Source organism: Nilaparvata lugens, chromosome 1 (genome assembly GCF_014356525.2).
Source record: "Nilaparvata lugens isolate BPH chromosome 1, ASM1435652v1, whole genome shotgun sequence".
Lineage (NCBI taxonomy): Eukaryota > Metazoa > Arthropoda > Insecta > Hemiptera > Delphacidae > Nilaparvata > Nilaparvata lugens.
In genome coordinates, this window is record NC_052504.1 from 8,283,745 (window position 1) to 8,304,257 (window position 20,513).

Below are 20,513 nucleotides of genomic sequence, written 5' to 3' on the forward strand. Positions count from 1 at the left end.
AATAATATCTCAACCAAATATAATATATATACAGTTGCCAAGCTTTCAACCTATTGTAAATCAAATTTAACCGAATATACAGTTGTCATGACTTTAACACAGCAAAATTGAGAACATTGGAATTTGGAGACTAATTGAACCGAATATACCGGTTGTCAAGCCTTCAACCCTGTCACATTGAAAACATTGAAATCCAAAGACCAACTCATCTGAATATAAATCCAGTTGTCAAGCCTTCAACCCTGAAAAATTGAAAAACTTGAAATTAGAAGAATAATTCCACCGAATATACATTCAGTTCTCAAGCTTTCAACCCAGTTACGTTAAAAAACATTGAAATTGAAAGGACAACTCAAACTGAATATATAGTTGTCAAGCCTTCAACCCTGTTACATTGAAGACATTGAAATTCAAAGACCAATTCAACTGAATATACATCCAGTTGTCAAGCCTTTAACCCTGCAAATTGAAAACAATGAAATTTGAAGACAGATTAAACCGAGTATACAGTTATGAAGCCTTTAACCCTGCAAATTGAAAACATTGACATTTGAGGGCAAATCAAACCGAGATTAACCCATTATTAGATGAATAATCATGTTCGAAGCCAACAGTAGTCTCGATAAAGATTTCTTGACTATCATATCAATGATTTTTCATCACAAAAATGTTTTTTTTCTTTATTGAGAGCTTAGCTCAAATTATTATATTTACTCTACAGTTAAATTTTAGCAAAACGAAAAATTAGAAGAACCAGCGAAGAGAAACAAAATAAATAAACGATGTCAACTTTCAACTGATCTGGTTTTATTGTGGAATTTGATTGGCACAATTATTTTATTTAAATTTATTGGCACAAAGTAAGAGCATAAATGTATTGGAAATGTTGCAATATACTATACCATAATTCAATATAAGTAATAAAGTATTATATATTATGTACAGTAACATAAACAACCTACATTTTAATTTGGTCAAAAATATTCAACATCTAATACTTTAATCAACAAATCTTGAAAAAGGGTCTACATTGGTTTGGTGAATTTACAAGTTTGTAAACTTGAAGTTTGACTTCAAGCTTGCAAAATACATTCATTACATACATAACGTGAATTCAAGTAAACTTGACTGATGTAATCGCCCCTTGAGTAAAATAAATAATTGTCATGATTGAATAAAAAGATATGCTAAAATATTGTGTATAGACTTCATCGTATTGGAATTCTATTCAAAACTGACTAAGCTTTAATTTGTGAGAAGAAGAAGAAGAAGAAGAAGAAGAAGAAGAAGAAGAAGAAGAAGAAGAAGAAGAAGAAGAAGAAGAAGAAGAAGAAGAAAAGAAGAAGAAGAAGAAGAAGAAGAAGAAGAAGAAGAAGAAGAAGAAGAAAAGAAGAAGAAGACGAGGAAGAAAAATATGATTAAATATTTGAAAGAAAAAGTACCTGAGATGAAGAAGTAATGAGTGAATGCCACGGACAACAGGAGCGAACGATACTTCGAATGAAACTGTTTCATTGGCTTGAATAATGCCGCTCATCGATGATATCGAAAACGGATGCTTATTGTACTGAATTGGAGGGTCAGAAAAGTTGGGTGTCTCTTTCAAATGCATTGCAGTGCTTGGTCTTTTCATCAAAGATACTGGAAAACCATACACAATATAAATTAATTGACATAATAATATTCTGAAAAGTGATATTATTTATAATGCAGGAGAATATCGTCAATTCATTTCCATTTATTGCCAGAGAATTAAATTGATTGGAATTGAACAATAGAAAGTATGTGTAACGCTAGTTCGCCTCCATGGTGCACATTGAGTAACGCTAAATGGACTAGCAAATGATGGCGGTCAGACAAACTTATGTTCTCCTGACCGAAAACTACACAACATCTTGAAGAAATTGAAAAAATATAGTGTATATGTAGACATTTGAGACTCATGAGCTTTATATGTGTTGTGTATTTGCCATACGCTAAATAAATAAAAAAATTGGAATTAAAATTATTTGAATGAATCTGGTGATGTTGAATGAACCTCCTGCATTTTTAATATCCAAGAGCCACCATAACGTGGTTGTGAATGGTTTGGATTCTGGAATACGAGTAGTATTTTCATATGTGAGTCATTTTCAACTATTTAACAGCACTGTCAAACACTACAGTCAATTTTGGTAGTATAATTTCAGTGTAAGTGCTACAAAAATTGTTTGAAAAAATTCATCTAACACATCATATTAATCAGTATTCTAGCATTGTATTGGAGGGTTGAGTGTAAGTGGGGGCCGGCTGCGCCCTAACTTCGCTTCCCTAGGCTTAAAAAAAGGCAGCAATTCAATTCACATTTTTTTTGTCAGAGATACGTTTTGGTTGTAATCTGGTTTGTTTTACAAAAAGGGTGACGAATTTAGATAAAATATGCACACAGGGAGGAGTAGTAAAAAAGGTAAATGAAATAGAATGGATGCCGACGATATTTTCATTTTTGTTGCAGAATATTTTTAAAACTCGTTACAGTTTAAACGTTTTATGTCTGTGAGTTCGATTTGAATAGAAGTAGGACACTTTATTCTCATTGAAATCAAAAGTATACTGTTTTTGGTGAGATGTATAGTGAGTGATATTCATCAAAAATAAAACACTTGAATATTGTCAAAAAGATCACGAATTTATTAAAAAGTTACAAACAAGTTCTAACACCTATAGGTGCGTACAGACTTACGCTCCGCTCCGCAATCGAACGTCACTCGAGCAGATCGATTGATGATCGCAGGTGGAGCAAGAGTGGAACGCGAGAAGAGCGTGTAACAGAGCTCGAACTTGGCAAGTTCCTAGGGCGAACGTTCAAAACTTGTATCAGGGTTTTGAATTGTCACCCTGAAAATGACACTATAGGCGTTGAAACATGTTTGTGACTTTTTAATAAATTCGTGATTTTTTTTAGACAATATTCTAGTATTTTATTATTCAAAATTATTTATATTCAAGAGATGACACATTCATCTGTCTACAATTCACAACTTGATATTTACATTGAAATTGGAATTAATTTGAATATATGACACATATTTTTAGAATAAATCAAATTTATTTATTCATATTGAAAAGGAAGCTCACCTGAGCTTGGCAATGGTTTAGCTGAGCAATATCTGTTATGAGCAGTATTTGGCTTCACCGTGTTTTTCCTTCTGCAAATTGGAGGCCCTATAATTTCATTAAGGATGTTGTTGAAGCGTGGTTGTGTGGTCCCAAATGAAACACGGGAAGCGACTGCAGAGCCACTCAACTTCCTCTCTTCGAGTCTATCAGAGCTGGCATCTTTGAAGCGCCACTCAAAACTCAAAGGAACACAGCTGTTGTTCGTTACATCAAATGTTCTACCTGAAACCTTTACAAAACGTTCCTATTATATATATAGATAAAAATAAAATATTGAAAAATTATACAACCAACAGAACTTTATTTAGGGTGATTATAGAAGGACTTTACAACTTTGGAAGCACATAAATATTTATTGAAATTACTTACAGAATTGAGAAAGGTGTCATTTTGTTACAAAACACTTCAAGTTTGAGGTGTAGGTGTTATTTTGGTTAGATGTGGTTATGTGATGTTGGTTATGCGACATACATCCCACCGATAATGGGCCTCAGTTTTATAGGCTTTAGTTCTATAGGCCCAAGTCTGCCTTAGTTTTATCCCAAGTCAGCAGGCCGAGTTGGTCTAGTAGTCTAGTGTGTTACAACATTCAGTATGATAGACGCATCGCCTGGTTCGTGGGTTCAAATCCCGCCGGTGGCATGAGAGTTTGATCATTTCATCCCAGCACCCTTGTACTTTCATCCACACACATAACAGAAGCTCTTTTAAAAGAAAGTCCTCCAGTGCATCTTGAAAACACATTAAATTCATCTTGAAAATACGGATCTTAAATGGCTCTGCGGCTGACCAATCTAAATTTGAATTTGTAGTAAATGTTACATGATGTTTCGCACACTCAAGGAGGAAGCTACAGTTTTAGGCCTTGAAATAAATGTAAGTAAAAAAGTACATGCGATGTCAGCAAATGAAAAGACAAAACTGATTAGAGACTTGAAAATAGAAGACGATTGTGAAGTGGAAGGCGTCAGCGAGTTTAAATACTTGGGAGTAACACTGACAGCTGATAATAAAACTAGTCATGAAATCTCCATCCGAAATATGATGGGCAATCGGGCATATAATACTAATCAGAAAATTTTCAAAAGCAGACTGATTTCTAGACAAACCAAGGTAAAAATGTACAAAACATTGGTAAGGCCAGTTGTGACTTACGGAGCTGAAACGCGGACCATTTTGAATAAAGATGAGAGAGCGTTGAGGTCTTTTGAGAGAAAGATGTACAGGAGGATATGGGGACCGGTCTGCGTTGAAGGAAACTGGGGAGCCAGATTTAACAATGAGATTGATGAAGAAATTGGCGAAAGAAATATCATAAGGTGTATCAGGGCAAAAATAATAGAATGGCTGGGTCACGTGGTGAGAATGAGTGATGAAAGAGTACCACAAAAGCTGCTCGATGAGAGGATGATGGGCACCCGAAAAAGAGGAAGGCCAAGAAGAAAATGGATCAGCGATGTGGTAGAAGATCTCCGTGTGCTAGGTGTGGCAAACTGGCGGCAGGGAGCACAAGAGCGGGATGTCTGGAGGCGTCGTGTAGAGGAGGCCAAGGTCCACCCCCAGGACTGAAGAGCCAGATAAAGTAAGTCAGTAATTAAGTAGTAAATGTTATAAGATAAGTGCTTTTTTAATGAATTATTTCATCTTATAACTGTGATGTCATATGCACGAGAAGGTGCTGATAATAATGATAATAATTATTGTGCTTACAGAGCTATAAGTAAAATGCTATTCCATGTATTCTGCTTATTTTTTACTTTCCTTGCCCTATTACCATAGGTACTAAGGAAAGTATTGCTTTCCGGAAAAAATTAAAGTACCCCAATTTCTAAATATCTATACGTTTCAAGGTCCTCTGAGTCCAAAAAAGTGGTTTTTGTATTGGTCTGTATGTGTGTGTGTGTGTGTGTGTGTGTGTGTGTGTGTGTGTGTGTGGTGTGTGTGTGTGTGTGTGTGGTGTGTGTGTGTGTGTGTGTGTGTGTGTGTGTGAGAGTGTGTGTGAGTGTGTGTATGAGTGTATGTGCGTCTGTGTACACGATATCTCATCTCCCAATTAACGGAATGACTTGAAATTTGGAACTCAAGGTCCTTACAATATAAGGATCCGACACGAACAATTTCGATCAAAAGCAATTCAAGATGGCGGCTAAAATGGCAAAAATGTTGTTAAAAACAGGGGTTTTCGCGATTTTTTCGAGAACGGCTCCAACGATTTTTATCAAATTTATACCTAGAATAGTTATTGATAAGCTCTATCAACTGCCACAAGTCCCATACCTGTAAAAATGTCAGGAGCTCCGCCCCATCTATGCAAAGTTTGATTTTAGTTTCCCATTATCAGGCTTCAGATACAATTTAAACAAAACATTTCAAGTGGAAAAGATTGAGCTTGAAAATCTCTACAATTAATGTTTTGTAACATTTTCACCTAAAATTGAAAATCAGCTCGAAATTCGAGAAAATGTGATTATTCAATTGCAAACTGTTTGCAACTGTTGATTCTATTAAATCATTGACTATGAAGAGAGAGAGAGCAGACCTCGTGTGTCTCCAGTGTTATTGTCCTGTCACCAGCTGGCTTGGATCTTTGAATAGTAGACTTTAGATGCGCGGGAACACTAGCGTCAGGTGATAAATTTTCATAACGGCAAGGAAAGTTGTGTGAGTGCGCCACACCAGATTTTTAATCTAATATTGGCGTATGAAGGAGGCTCCTTTTTCCTTTTATATTATCCTTGATATGCAAAATTTCCAAAAACCTTGTATATACCTCGACGCGCAATTTAAAAAGGAACATACTTGTCAAATTTCATGAAAAATTTACGGCCACGTTTCGCCGTAAATGCGGAACATAATTATAAACATTTAGACAGCTTAGATCTTAAAATAGTAGACTTGAGATGCGCATGAACACTAGCGTCAGGTGATCAATTTTCATAACGGCAAGGAAAGTTGTGTGAGTGCGCCACACCAGATTTTTTCAGTTTACTTTGCAGTTTGATTATGGATCAGCGGCGGTATTAATATGTTCCATCGATATCAATAAAATAATTAATAACTTCACTAATAATTTATTGGCGAAGTCTATTTTCTCGCAATTTACTCACTTGAAAAAGCAAGGTCTCCGGGAAAGTGATTGAGTTTATTTCGCAGAAAGGTACAGGGTTGTCGACCACCCCGGTAGCAATAACTACTATCTGCTGGCATGTATCTTCAATAACAGTGTATTCAGGCTCTACAGCACTACCCATTGGCTCCAATAATATATAATCATGACAATCTTTTGACAAACTGGAGAAACAACAGAATGGTTAATATTATTATAATCTATAAAATTCTTAAGTTAGATAGAATATTATTTTATACATTCCATTCAGATTGTGTTGATATTTCAATCAAATTCAGATGATGAGATAAAACTTACCTGCATTTCAATAATCTCAAGAGAGTAATTATTATGATTTTGTAGAATCAACTTAATTTGCAGTTATATTGCCAGAAAAACAGCCGATCGATAAATCTACATTTTAATGAGAAATTACGTGCATAATAAAGAACTCTTTTAGATGAAAATAAATCATTCGTATTTGAACAATTTTTCTCGACACTTCAGTCAAGTTTTTTGAATAAAAGTTATTAAAACTAGTACTCACATGTCGAGCGCTTTCGGATTTTTAAATCCATTTTCAACACTTATCAACACTAATCCACTTCAACACAGTGTTGAGTGTAAAAAAAGATTTAAAACTCCACAGTTGAGTAAGCTACTAGTTTTAATAACTTTTATTCAAAAACTTGACTGTAATGTTGTGAAAATAGTTCAAAAACGAATTATTTACTAGCAGTTCGTCATGGAATGTTAAATATATTAAAATAAATCACTGAAATGTTTTACAAATAAGAAAAACACTTCCTCACCTCGTCGACTCAAAACTCGATTCCTTCAGAGCGTCGACATCAGAGTGGAGTTCAACTCTCATGAAAGAGCATACGACAGGCATCTGAGAGTAAAAACAATTGGATTTAATAATGTGTAAAGATATAACAAACATAATCTACATAATTGATTAACAACTACAAGTGATTCGATTGCATTTTTCCATTCCATTTTGTTTTGTTTTTACTTAGCAACTCTTAGAAAACGGAAAATTACAAGATACAACTCTTCAAATGATTCAGAAATGATGATTTATGCACACTGAAGCGTGCATACTCTGTTCCTATCAACCAAATGAATAAGTACCTAAGCTATAAATGATTGAAGACTATAGTGAGTTCCACGTTATAATGGCAGTGTTTGTTTGGCAATGGTATTGCTATCCTTGTCTATCATTCAACAAAGCGGATAGCGCTATCCCTTTCTCGTTTTGCTCTGATGTCAGATCGTTTTTTAACAATGTGGAATTATTGAAAATTATAATTTATTGCTTGATAAAATGTATTGATTATTTTAAACGACAATGAACAATTAATATTACATTAATAAACCAGTATCAGTTACCCTCCACAGACGACATTTACAAGACAGAGGATCGGCAACGTTGTTCTCCTATTTTTTTCCACTGCCATTATAACGTGAACCTCAGAAGACAATATTAACGTGAACTATAGAAGACAGTATTAATGCTGAAAATAATATCATATGTAAGGGGGAAACAAAGGATGGATATATAGAAAAATGAACTGCCTTCATTTTGAATAATTTACACTATGGACAAAGATGATGTTGTGAAAAAAGCGATCATATCAGTGCCACATAATTTATTTGAGCCAAACAAAAGTTTCAAAGCATGATAGAATTTCATGTGTATTCCTCATTTCTATTCTGTAAACAAATAGGTTCTACTCTTTGATTCTAAAAGTTATGTACACACATCTACATTTTCTGTTCTGAATATGTTAATTGTTCATTTTTTCCATTATAATGTAGTGCTAGTATGCAATGGGTCTTGCAAGACCTGGCAATACATTGTCATTTGTGATAAAGAATCAATAAAGAATCAACTTGTTAATGGCATTATACAGCCTAAAAAAAAAGCACTCAAGGCATCATCATCATCAGTAGCCTTTATTGGTTGGACTGAGCCAATCTCAGTCTAGCCAATAAAAACCACTGATGATTGATTGATTGATACAATAAGTATTTCATCAAAATTACAGGGAGAAAAGAAATAAGGTAACCTTGTCCAAGGTAAGGTTGCACATAGTCCGAAATAGGTTAAGTCATGTAGTTTACTTCATAACATTTTCAGTCCTTGATTATTTTCACAAAATAGATTTTGAAATTTAGCTGCTTCAAAATTAAACATAAGAAATGCATTAAAACTTTAGTTTGGCTTGAATAAATAATGTGGAATTGACAATATCGCTTCTATTCTACCTTAATGCCTCCATTTTATTGAAATTCAACGGAAAACATTTGATAAATTATCTATGGACATGAGAAAGAGACGTTATAACACTCTCTGAGACTATCATTGGAAAACTTCCAATAGTCTTGGCCATGGCCAATCTATTGATTCTTTTTCACAAATGACAATGTATTGCCAGGTCTTGCAAGACCCATTGCATACTAAAACTACATTATAATGGAAACAAATGAACAATTAACATATTCTGAACAGAAAATAAATATGTAGATGAGTGTATAACTTTTAGAAACAAAGAGTAGAACCTATTTGTTTACAGAATAGAAATGAGAATACACATGAAATTCCATGAGAATAAACATGAAGTAGACTTATTACAATTGAATGTATTGTGGTAGAATCGTAATTTTGCATTACGGCATAAAGATTTAACTCTATTTCTCTATAACTCTATAGTTATCTTCTAGAACTACACTATAGATTGGTCATGGATTGGCATTATTTCAATTTATGAGAACAAGAAACTCAATAATTTGAATTTTGGGACTTACTTTGAATAAGGGTGTAATTGGTTCCTCAGAATGGAAAGTCATGCATATTTCTTCACAGCAGTTTGGATAGACCAGCCCTGACTTGGGACTAACAGTCACATTCCCAAGATCTTCCCATTCGAATCGATGAAAATCATTACTCAGATTGCAGATTTGGAAGCTTTTCTCTTTGCACTGTCCAAGGTAAACAGCTCCATATTCAGCCGCGTAAGCAGCCAAGAACTTTGAGTCGGGCACAAATTTCAACGATTTCAATAGATCTGCCGACTCTTTGCTGTCGATTCTGGTCACATCTCTCATTATAACATCGTCTTGATAACTGGAGCCGATCATTGTGATTGAATAGCTTTCATATGGGTTATTAACCAGTAGAAGCTTCAACTTGCATGTGAAAGAATCAATGGTATCTGGAAGGAATTTCACTTCGAAATCACGTTCTTCTAATGGGTTCAAAAGAATGATTGACTTCATGTCTGAAAATATAAATAATAAATATTAATTATTATTAAACGAAAATCCCAATTAAATGCTGTAAATTAATCCAAACACTTCTGTTACTGCAAATATTGACAACAGGGTTAACAGCTAGATGGAAATTCGATGAGCGCTACTACACAAGCTATATAAGTTGCTGAAGTTCTTTTTTCCGTTTTGATACTGTTCTTTTTTGTATTTGTATTTTTTATACAATTATTTTCAAAAATTATTTTAAATTATTTTCCAGCCCGGGAACAAATTATTTATTTATTTTGTTCCCGGGTTGACAAATAATTTTTGTATAGTAGCGCTCATCGAATTTTCATCTAGCTGTTAACCCTGTTGTCAATATGAATAAATGAAGTTTTATTCTCAATATAAGCTCAAAACAAGAAAATGTAAAATACATGCATACCAAAAACAAGAACAAAAACAAATGAACAAGTTTATAATATACAGAGCTGCATAGTAACAAATCACAATATTACTTTATTGAGAAAAAATACAAACCAGCACGTAAGATGCAACTTATGGACCGCTGGAGGGAGTCTAACACACTATCTTACTATTTAATAATATTTGCAGTAACATAAGTGTTTGGGGTGATTTATAGCAGAAGTCTTCTGGTGATTTACAGCATTTAATTGGAATTTTCATTCAATAATAATTATTCATTAATTAGCATTTGAACAAAAGCAATTTCCAATTTATTTCCATCAATAAATATCAGTTTAGAATTTATAGAGGATTTTGATAAGTTGCGTTTATAGTAATAACAATACTATATGCAAAACTTTGAAAATAACGCTTATTTTTTAAATAGAGATACTTCAGAAACTGAACATCCTTCTCCAATCTGTACAAGACTCAAGATTTTGAATACTCAAGAATCAAAAAATTCTCTAGAAACATGATGAGGATTATTCTTTTTTTGATTTTCAAATTGATTGATCTTCTTCTTCTTCATCATCTTTTCCTCATTTAGAAATGTCTCAATTAGATTTTGAATCTTATCTTACAATTAAATTGAATTAATTTAACAACTAGATTAAGATTTCAAACTTTTTATGTTTGTGACCCTTTAAGTAAAATATGCTAATGAATGACTAAATATCCCACTTACCCGCTTCTATTTTGTCCAACAAGCCTTCAAATCCATGTTCAGAATGATGAATTTCTGGCATCATTCTCCAGTGGAACACTTTCGATTCACAATCAAGTTCCTCAATTACAATCTATTTTACAAATGAAAAACGAATTGTTCCATGATTGAAATTCACTGTCCATATTTTATATCATTTATTAATCAAATATCTGTTATACTGCTACATGAGTTCTCAGATAATTTTTCATTTTTATACGTACCAAAATCTTCTTTACAGATTACATTAATAACGAATCTTTGAAAAATTTAATCTTAATAAATACCTATTTACCAGTTTATACCTTATCATCGTTCAAGAGACAAATTTAATTATTAATTTTTCACTTTTTGTGTAGTTGAGAAGTTGATATTGTGGTAATTATTCATATTGAATGAAAAAGACTAAGAAATTGCCAAAAAAACCACTGATTTACTCTGATACACTGGTTTGATAAATCAGTCGTTTTTGACAATTTCTTGGTCTTTTTCATTCAATTAATTATAAATGTTACGCTACAACTACAGTCCCATTATTTTTATTAATTTATTAAATTTAATAAAAAGACTAAGAAATTGTCAAAAACCACAAATTTTATAGTAAGTTGGAAAGACCGGTTTCGGTTGTTACACCATTGTCAATCTATGATAAACTAAAACTCAATACAAGATCAGCAGAATTTATACTGGTAGGCGAGTACTGTTATTGGTCCAGGGCATGTTTTCTTGGTTTTTATTTTGTACTGAAAGTAAATTTTGTTATCATGGCGAGTCTGTTGCTTAAACCGCCATTTTTTGACTTTTCCGTTATACTGTTAAGTGGGAGGAGACTGTCCAGCTGGGCCAATGGCAGGCATTCATGCCCTTGACCAATAGCAGTACTCGCCTACTAGCCTACTATACATTCTGCTGCTCTTGTATTTAGTTTTAGTTTATCAGAGATTGACAATGGTGTAACAACTGAAACCGGTTTTTCTAACTTTCAATCAAATCTGTGGTCTTTGACAATTTATTAGTCTTTTTATTTCATATGAATAATTACCACAATACCAACTTCTCATCTACACAAAAAGATTTATTAAATGTAAATATGGACATAAATCTGGCTAATATTTTACTTCAACAATTGCGTTCATCTTCAAAGATTAAAACAAAATCAACTACTCTTGAATACAAGGTAGCCAACTCACTTTGCATCTGATTTTCCCAACATTTCTCAATGTGAATGCTTTAACTGTACTGTAAGACAGAAGCGTTGGCTCAAACGGTATAATAACGTTATTCTTCGATGCACTCAGCGGTTTCACAATTTCCAACTGAGGAAGAACCCCTTCTCCAATTAATTTTATCCTTAAAACTTCCTTACCAGTAGTTATAACTGCTTCTCCTGAAACAATCTACAGAGAAAACAAAATATTTTAGTTACAAATGAATTGGATGAAGTTTGAATGCAGTGAAACCTTGCTAATCTGTCTTTCAAAGCACTGGATGCTTTTCCGGGACAACAGAAAGGCCAGATTATCAGAAGTACTAGTTCGTTCGAGTGTATTTCGTTAAGGCTGTGCAAAGGCTAAAAATAAACTTTCTACTGGTGATATTTTTCGAAGTTTTTCGATTTGAATATCATCGAGCTATCAAAATGAAAAAGTTTTCTCGGGATAACATTTTTACCGATCATTACTTTTTGAGATATGAGCGCCTTAAGTTTACATTTTGGGGACAGAACATTTCAAATTCGGTAAGAGATTAATCAATGTGATCTAGAGGATAAATTTTTCGAGGTATTGGTGATTGATTAAAACAAAAATGTTTCGGGAATATCAATTTTTGAGAAAGTTATTCAATTTACCAAAAATAACTCAACTAAAAGTTATTTTTGGTCATTTTTAGTAAATTGATTAACTTTCTCAAAAATCGATATTTCCGAAATTTTTTCGCTCTATTAGTCTAGGTGTTCGATTACCCCAAGTCGGACTTCTCCGATTAGACCAGGACCTGGTCTAAACGCACACCTCGGCTAAACGAGCCAGAATGCTTCGATTAAACCAGGTGGTCTAAACGAAACCTGGTCTAATCGAGACACTGGACCTGGTGTATTCGAACTACTGGGTTAATTGAAGCATTCCGTATCGTTAAGCCCATGTCTCGATTAGACCAGGTCCTGTGTCTCGAACAGACCAGGTATCGTTTAAGCCACCTGGATTAATCAAACTACTGGGTTAATCGAGACGAAATGCATCGATCAATCAAGTAGTTCGTTTACACCAGATCCTGTGCCTCGATTAGGCTAGGTATCGTTTAGACCACCTGGTGTAATCGAACTACTGGGTTAATCAAAGCATTCCATCTCGTTTAGCCGAGGTTTGCGTTTGGACCAGGTTTTCAGCTTCATTGTAGAATAGGACCTGGTGTAAACAAAACCTGGTCTAATCGAGACACTCTCGTTCATTCGCATATAAATAAAAACATGTTTTTCAATGTTGTTTTACATCACGAACTGCTTATTATTCAATCAATTTTTTGCTATTAAAAAAGAATGACTGGCAGTCAGATTTTTAATAGAAAAAAGTGAATTTATTCACTTACTGTGACAGCGAGATCTAGTTGACAACCAGGAAGATGGCGGACCTACCGAAAGATCTCGTTGTCACAGTAAGTGAATAAATTTATTTATTGAAAAAATCTGTCTGCTAGGTCGTTTTTTTTTTAATAGAAAAAAGTGATTGCAAAACATGTTGTTTGTTTACACTGTAGTTTTGCAACTATGAATGATAAATAATTGAATGAAAAAAAACTAAGAAAGTGTCAAAAACCACAGATCTTTATAAATATTTATAAATCTGTGGTTTTTGACAATTTCTTAGTTTTTTTCATTCAATATGGATAATTACCACAATATCAACTTTTAACTACACAAAAAGTGATAAATAATTGACAGAAGTCAAACTGAACGGAATGATGCACCGGAAATGCCTGAAATCATAGTCGATAGCATGTTAAGACTAAAGGCTATGAAAGGAGACCGCATTAAAAGCTAACAAGTCCTCCGCCGATTGACTCAACAGCATTGACGGATTTAACTGTTAAGCCGGATCAGCGATGTTTTACTGTGATAAATGTCAATCTACGATAGCGATCAGTTTTATTGGCGTGGATGCTGGTACCTTCACCATACCAGTTTTTCATATTTCGACAATTGAAACATTTTTTGTTCAGTCGATTTCTTGAGTTTGTTTCCATTGCACACAGCCATCACAAATAAAACTTTATCAATGTAATTTGAGAAGTTGATAAAAACATTTTGAACTCACCTCAAACTTTTTCGGATTGAAGCTGATAGTGAAAAGTTTACTAGAGAGTGGACCAATCGTTTCTCTAATTGGGTGCACTGTGAAGCAGGCGATATCTGTTGAGGAAGTCACTTCAAAACTCAAATCGCAAGGCAAGCGGTCAGTGTTGGAGAAATGCACATTTATGTTGGCAGTTCCACCAACCAATGTATTGTAGAACACCAGAACTAAGTCCCTCTTCGAGAATATTATTTTCGGCTCAAACTGGAAAATGTAAGAATTAATATATAGTTTATCTCAGGGTTTATTAACAACATGAAACTGAAATTTATATAAAGGTATGATTTATGAAAAATGTCAATGAGCACATAAAGAGAATAACTTGGAGAGTAGAGTATTATTAATAAGCCCTCTACACTACTGAGAAGTTGAAGCAGAATAATGAAATTCTGACCAAGCATTCTAGGCCTCGGAAGACATGGGGTACATGATAATCTGAGAGAATAATAGATGAGCAGTATCCATTATCAACTATAATCAATGAATTGTTTATTGATTTTGAAGGGACGGATTCAAGGATCCAAAGGTTCAAAGAACCTCACGCATCAACCGAAGCTTATTGTGTTCCCAAGTAAATGTTAGTTAGGCAAACCAATACCTGTGTCCTTTACAAGAACCAAGAGTTTTTCCCTATACTAAAATCCCATTCATCACCTATTTGCTTGTCGCAATCCAGTGTGATATGATTGGCAGTCTCTTTAGACTGATTAGTCGTCGTGACCTACGTGAGTTCCACTCCTGGCCATTTTGCACGTCCTTCCGCTGAGAGAGGGGACGCCAGACTGCCTCTAGGGCGCCCGGCCACCCTCGACTCAGCCTCTTGACCCACATTTGTGCCTGGAGTTTCACCCATCTGGTATCTTGTGTTTTTTCTTTTTGCCCCTCCGAAACTTCACAGGGTCTAAAGTCTCACCTCTCCCAAGAAAATTTGCCTGAATGGCCAAATTCTTTGAGCAGTGGTGAGTATTGGTCTCTCCACCCAAGACTCGAGACCTACGTGAGTTCCACTCCTGTCTTTTTTGTAGTTCCTTCCGATAAAGGAGGGGTCGCCAAATTGCCTCTAGGGCACCTGGTCACCCTCGACTCAACCTCTATACCCGCATTTGTGCCTGGAGTTTCACCCATCTCTGGTCTCTTGGGTTTTTCTTTTTGCCCCTCCGAAACTGCACTGATGGGGCTGATCCCGTGGGTTTGAAGGCAAGGCAACTTCTGGAGTTGCCTTGGGGTCCGTTTTAGATGTCTCCTACGACAAGCAGGGATACTGTGGGTGAATTCTGGTTTTCAACACATTCTCGGGTATGATGATCGACTCAAAGCTCCCCCAACCCACAGGGGACTGAGTCGATTAAAGTTATAGAATTAATTTTGTGTGATGTTCAGTGTCTAGTATAGTAAGTTATTGTAGGGACAATAAAGTATTAGAAAGTTATAGAAGTTATCATAAGTTATAGAATTAATTTTGTGTTGTTCAGTGTCTAGTATAGTAAGTTATTGTCAGGGACAATACAGTATTTCGCCAAATTGTATGTCATGTTTTAACTAATGTTCAGATGAAATAAAATTTAGTTCGACTTTTATTTGAGAGTAATACTCGGACATTGTTATAGTGTCAGAATTAAAGATTTCAAAATTCAGCGCGATACTTTCATTCTAATAATTTCGAAAAAAGAAAATTGTATATAATTAGAATGGTTAAGCGCGGCTTATAAATCAGTTCATCTACAATACTCACTACTGTTTCAAACGAGTTCGGCTGGAATTCGTCTTGCAGATGAGCTTCGTGGAAAATGGCATCCAAGTTTGAAATATCAATTTGTGGAGAGCAACCATACGCCAACAGTTTGTATGTAACACCGTCCGGATGGTCACTTCCACTAATCTTTATCAAGACGTCCTGAGAACGAAACAAAGCAAAAATGTAAAATAAGAGACTGGCCATTCAAATCACATTATTGAAATCATTCAAATCATATATTAAAAATGTATTGAAAAGATGAAACAATTAGAAACCTTTTGAAATATTATAAAATATGAATTAATAAATGAAGAAATAAAATGAAATCACTTACCGTGACACAATCACCCAAACGAGGATTTTTACAAATCACTTTCATATTGGCAACTGAACCGGGTTTCACTGTTCCACAAGAATCTCTGATTATGAATGGTTCTATTTCCAAATGTTCTGGTTTGCTCCTGAATTACGAATAAGTTTATTATTTATTTCTCATTCATTTCTCTGTACAAACACTTATAATTAAATGATTGAGAGAAAGCGGAAACAGACGAAACTAAAATAACAAAAATAATTTTCTCTAGTGAATTCAAATAAAATAATATAGTCTAAAATACGGTAGTATTAGCAAAACTAATTCCAGTAAAGAATTTTATGGGTATCAAGAAATCTGATAGAATTAGAAAATAATATATCCCGATGAATTATTGAAAGCTTGGAAAAACAAATGAATGCAACAGGAAGGAACATTGTGGAGAAAAAAATGTGAAAAATCAAACTTCTAAGACAGATGAAATAAATTATCCTCATATTTATTAGAAATATTTCTTTGATATTTTCGAATTTTATTGAAATTTGAAAATAATTATTGAAAATAAACTCACTTGGTCTTTGCTGAGGAACTTTTCTTTGACGATGCCTGATCCTGATTTTTAAACAGGGATGAGAACAGAATACAACATGAAACAGAGAAAGGTTTTTGATAGATTGCACGAATCACTCATTGAGTTGTAAAACCACAGAAATAATTAAAATAACTACAAGAACGCTTTTAAATGAGATTGAATCGATCTATTGGGCATTGCCGCACAAATAATTGAACGAATTCCAACTGAAAATAGTTTCTTGATTCAACTCAGTACATAGTTTAAAAAATAGTCTACTGTGGTATGTAGTTGAAAATATTTTTTAAATATTGAATTTTAATTTCTCCTAGCAAATGGAGGCATGTTTAACCACAAAGAATGGCCATAGAACAATATTAATTTTGATGTAATAATTGACACAAATGAGGTATTTAAGGCTCAACTCACACTCTCGCGACTCAGGTCTCTTCTCGACCTGAGTCGCGTAAATGTGAGTTGAGCCTTAAACGTTCTTTCTTTTAAAATCTTCCTACAGATAACAAGAAAAATACATGGACGGTTTTTTACTTGTATATGGTCTCATAAAAAACTCTCGAGTAGCTCTAGTTCATTAGCTCTATTCATTCGATTAGTTCTATTCATTAGCTCTAGCAAAATGAATCACAAATAAATAGTAATAATTTTTTTACAGCTAAGCCATACAAATACTGTACGGAGTTGCAGCTTCTTACATCAAGTTATAAAGCACACAATAATTACTGGTCTGTAATTCACACAAACTAGCTGGAGAAGGTTCTGTGAAGTGTAACAGACGAGAAATACTATCAATATGAATACTATTTTGCTCTAATGATATTCCAAATCTCTCGAAACAGTAAATTACAAACCTTTTTGCTCTTTGGCGTGACCTTTTTTGGTGGCTCGAAAAAATCGGGATTGGTATTATTAACAAGTTGGGGGTTGAGTACCGCATACTTGAAATCGAAAAGTCCAGTATTTTCAATTTGCAGCTGCATCTCTCGCTCAGAATCTGACAAGATTGGGCCAAAATTGATGGCAACATTCGGAGATATTTTGAAACTGCAATCAAGGTTTATGGAATTTGAATCATTTAAAAATATTATTATTTGAGTTGTAATTGGATAAGTACAATTATCCAATGATGCACACTCAAAAGTTTTGAACAGATAAAATGTATTTGTCATTATAAAACACAATAAATGTTCAATCAACAATCAAACAATTTGGGTGGCAATTTGGATTTTGACCGGGGCAAAAGTTTTTTGACCACAGCGCAATCACATAGATACGGCCACCCCGTCTTTTGGAGGTGACGATAAGCCGTTGGTCCCGACTACCTAAAATCTCTCATCATTATCCCCCTCATTCATTACCCACGCACAAGCATAAGAGCTTATGTGGGCATCACCCTCAGTATTATTATTGATTAAATAGAATCAAAGATTCAATAGGAATCAATCACACTCCCGCCATAAAATTGTGAAGAAACGTGAGAATATCAATCAATCAATTGTATGAAGATGGAAATAAATAAATTTGAATTTGAATTTTGAATCAATCACTCATTTTATTCAGTAAAATGCATTACAAAATTGGTCCCGCTAAACCTTAAAGATTTCACAGCAGGTGCCTACAAATAATGAAATACATAAATGGAATTCTATGCTAACTTTAACAATAAACTAAGGAGAAAAAACAGTTTTTCATGAAACTGGGAGGGAGTTTAGGAATTTAATAAGCAGAAGTAAGGAGTATTCAAAAGATTATTATGAATTGAGATTGCAATGGAAAGATCTGCAATTTCTCAACTTTTGAAGGAGAATGAGGATGATAGTCATGTTTTAAATGTCATAATATCATGATTTAACCAATAAAATTCAAACCTTACCTCGAATAGTACGATTTGACGGTGACTGGAATTGATATGACAGACGCTTCACTGCCAGTCGAATGCGATTCCATTATCCTTATCCTTATGGCTGGTGAATCAACTATGATCACAGGCGCTGAGCATGAGCATATAACCTTGAATAAATAGATAAAGGTTATAAGAAAAATTCAAGGAAGGATTTTCGGATCTATTGAATGTGTAATAAGTTGAATGATTGAGAATGAGATGAGTATATCATCATTTTTCAAAAATAGTTTTTGCTGGTTTTTCATATGTAGCCTACTAATCCATTAGTTTTCAGAGTTTACAGAATATTGGATATGACAAGATTCGAAATAATTCACCGTCGAAATCAACTACAAACATCTTTGCTAAAAAATAATTTTTTATAGTAAAGTTGAGTTTTTCGAACAAAAGTGATAAAAACCAATAAATCACTTATAATATTTAACCTTTTATAAACGGACTTTTGAGATTCAATAACAGATACATTACAGATATAACAGTATACATTAGGGTGGCTCGTTGGAGTAAGTGATAACGCGCCAGTCTACTAATCAAGAGAACCCGAGTTCGAATCTCGACCCGGGCAAAAGTTTTTGACTACAGCACAATCACATAGATACGGCCACCCCGTCTGTCGGAGGAGACGATAAGCCGTCGGTCCCGACTACCTAAAAAGAAGTCGTCATCTCTCATCATCATCCCTCACTCATTACCCACGCACAAGCCTAAGAGCTTATGTGGGCATCACCCTCAGTATTATTATTATTATTATATTATAACAGAGATATTGCCTGTAACTATTTTGGATAGACGTTTGCTTAACGTTTAAAGTAATAATGTAATGTATTTGCAAATAATGAAATTATCATTATTATTGAATGGGATGGGAGAACCCAACTGAAAATTAAACTTACCTTCAAGTTCATCATCTTTCCAGGTAGGATGGCACCAGATTTTGGTTCAACAGATAAGAACTCTTTCGGATGGATGTTTAGACCAGGAACTTTGATGACATCAACCCTGTATAACATTTTAAAGCAATATTGATCATTTACTCTCGATAGGTAAGAAATTGACAAACCAATTACAGTATAGTCATGATATATATTGTCTCATAAGTGGTATGCATTTATTTTATTTTCATTAATAGTAGAATATCATCTGTCAGATAGAAGGATGTATTTGAAAAGTTTTACATTATTTATAAGGTTAGCACAAACAATACAATGATCTGAAAAGAAAAAACAGGCTATTGCCAAAAACTTCAAATTTCTAATTTATTTTCAAATTGTCCAAATATTATACATAACAATAAATTATACATAACATTTATTATGACTGTTGTCTTCTCCCAATCATATTATATTTATTATAATTATGATTTGTAATATTGTCAATGAAATAAATAAATAAATAAATAGGTTATGTCCATTTCAATTTCTATACCAAATCACAATCTGAAAAATTATAATAAAACAAAAAAACAATTATGTTAATTATTTCGATGATTCCAACTCACTCGAATCCGATTCCAAATTTCCCTTTGTTTTTTAATGAAAATGCTCTGTCATTTTTCTCACCAATCTTCATAATTCCGAAATCAACAGATGAAATGCCTTTTTTAGGAAATATAACATCAACGGAAACCTCGTAACATTCTACGTGGAAATTGATAGATTTTGAAAACAGTAGAGTTTTGGTTGGTTCGTCCTCATAGAACTGGAAAAATTATGATTCAATTAAAGAGTTTTGGAAATCGTTGGCTAATTATTCATACTTGAAAACAGAAAAGCAAATACTTGACTGAAACTTTATTTGCCGATGATTATATTCACCATCCTTCTATATTACATCTAGCCACCCTGTGATGGATTACAGAAAATGAATAAATGAGGAAAACAGGTTTCTGCAATAAATTATAGTTTTGACTAAATCAAAACGTATTTC

At 33.9% G+C, this 20,513-nt stretch overlaps 1 protein-coding gene across 1 annotated transcript in view; it reads right to left on the bottom strand.

Moving 5' to 3' along the window:
* Positions 1–20,513, bottom strand: part of LOC111051318 (hydrocephalus-inducing protein) — a 49,182-nt gene that overhangs the window by 9,661 nt on the left and 19,008 nt on the right. Inside the window, exons 18-32 of the mRNA XM_039429347.1 lie at positions 20,086–20,285; positions 19,481–19,586; positions 18,558–18,694; positions 17,536–17,728; positions 16,667–16,707; positions 16,117–16,243; positions 15,780–15,941; positions 14,009–14,251; positions 11,888–12,094; positions 10,680–10,791; positions 9,080–9,552; positions 7,078–7,160; positions 6,267–6,450; positions 3,118–3,388; positions 1,443–1,641 (exon numbers count right to left, since the gene is read on the bottom strand). Of these exons, the coding sequence (XP_039285281.1) occupies positions 1,443–1,641; positions 3,118–3,388; positions 6,267–6,450; positions 7,078–7,160; positions 9,080–9,552; positions 10,680–10,791; positions 11,888–12,094; positions 14,009–14,251; positions 15,780–15,941; positions 16,117–16,243; positions 16,667–16,707; positions 17,536–17,728; positions 18,558–18,694; positions 19,481–19,586; positions 20,086–20,285 (2,738 nt within the window). The remainder of the gene's footprint in view (positions 1–1,442; positions 1,642–3,117; positions 3,389–6,266; positions 6,451–7,077; positions 7,161–9,079; positions 9,553–10,679; positions 10,792–11,887; positions 12,095–14,008; positions 14,252–15,779; positions 15,942–16,116; positions 16,244–16,666; positions 16,708–17,535; positions 17,729–18,557; positions 18,695–19,480; positions 19,587–20,085; positions 20,286–20,513) is intronic.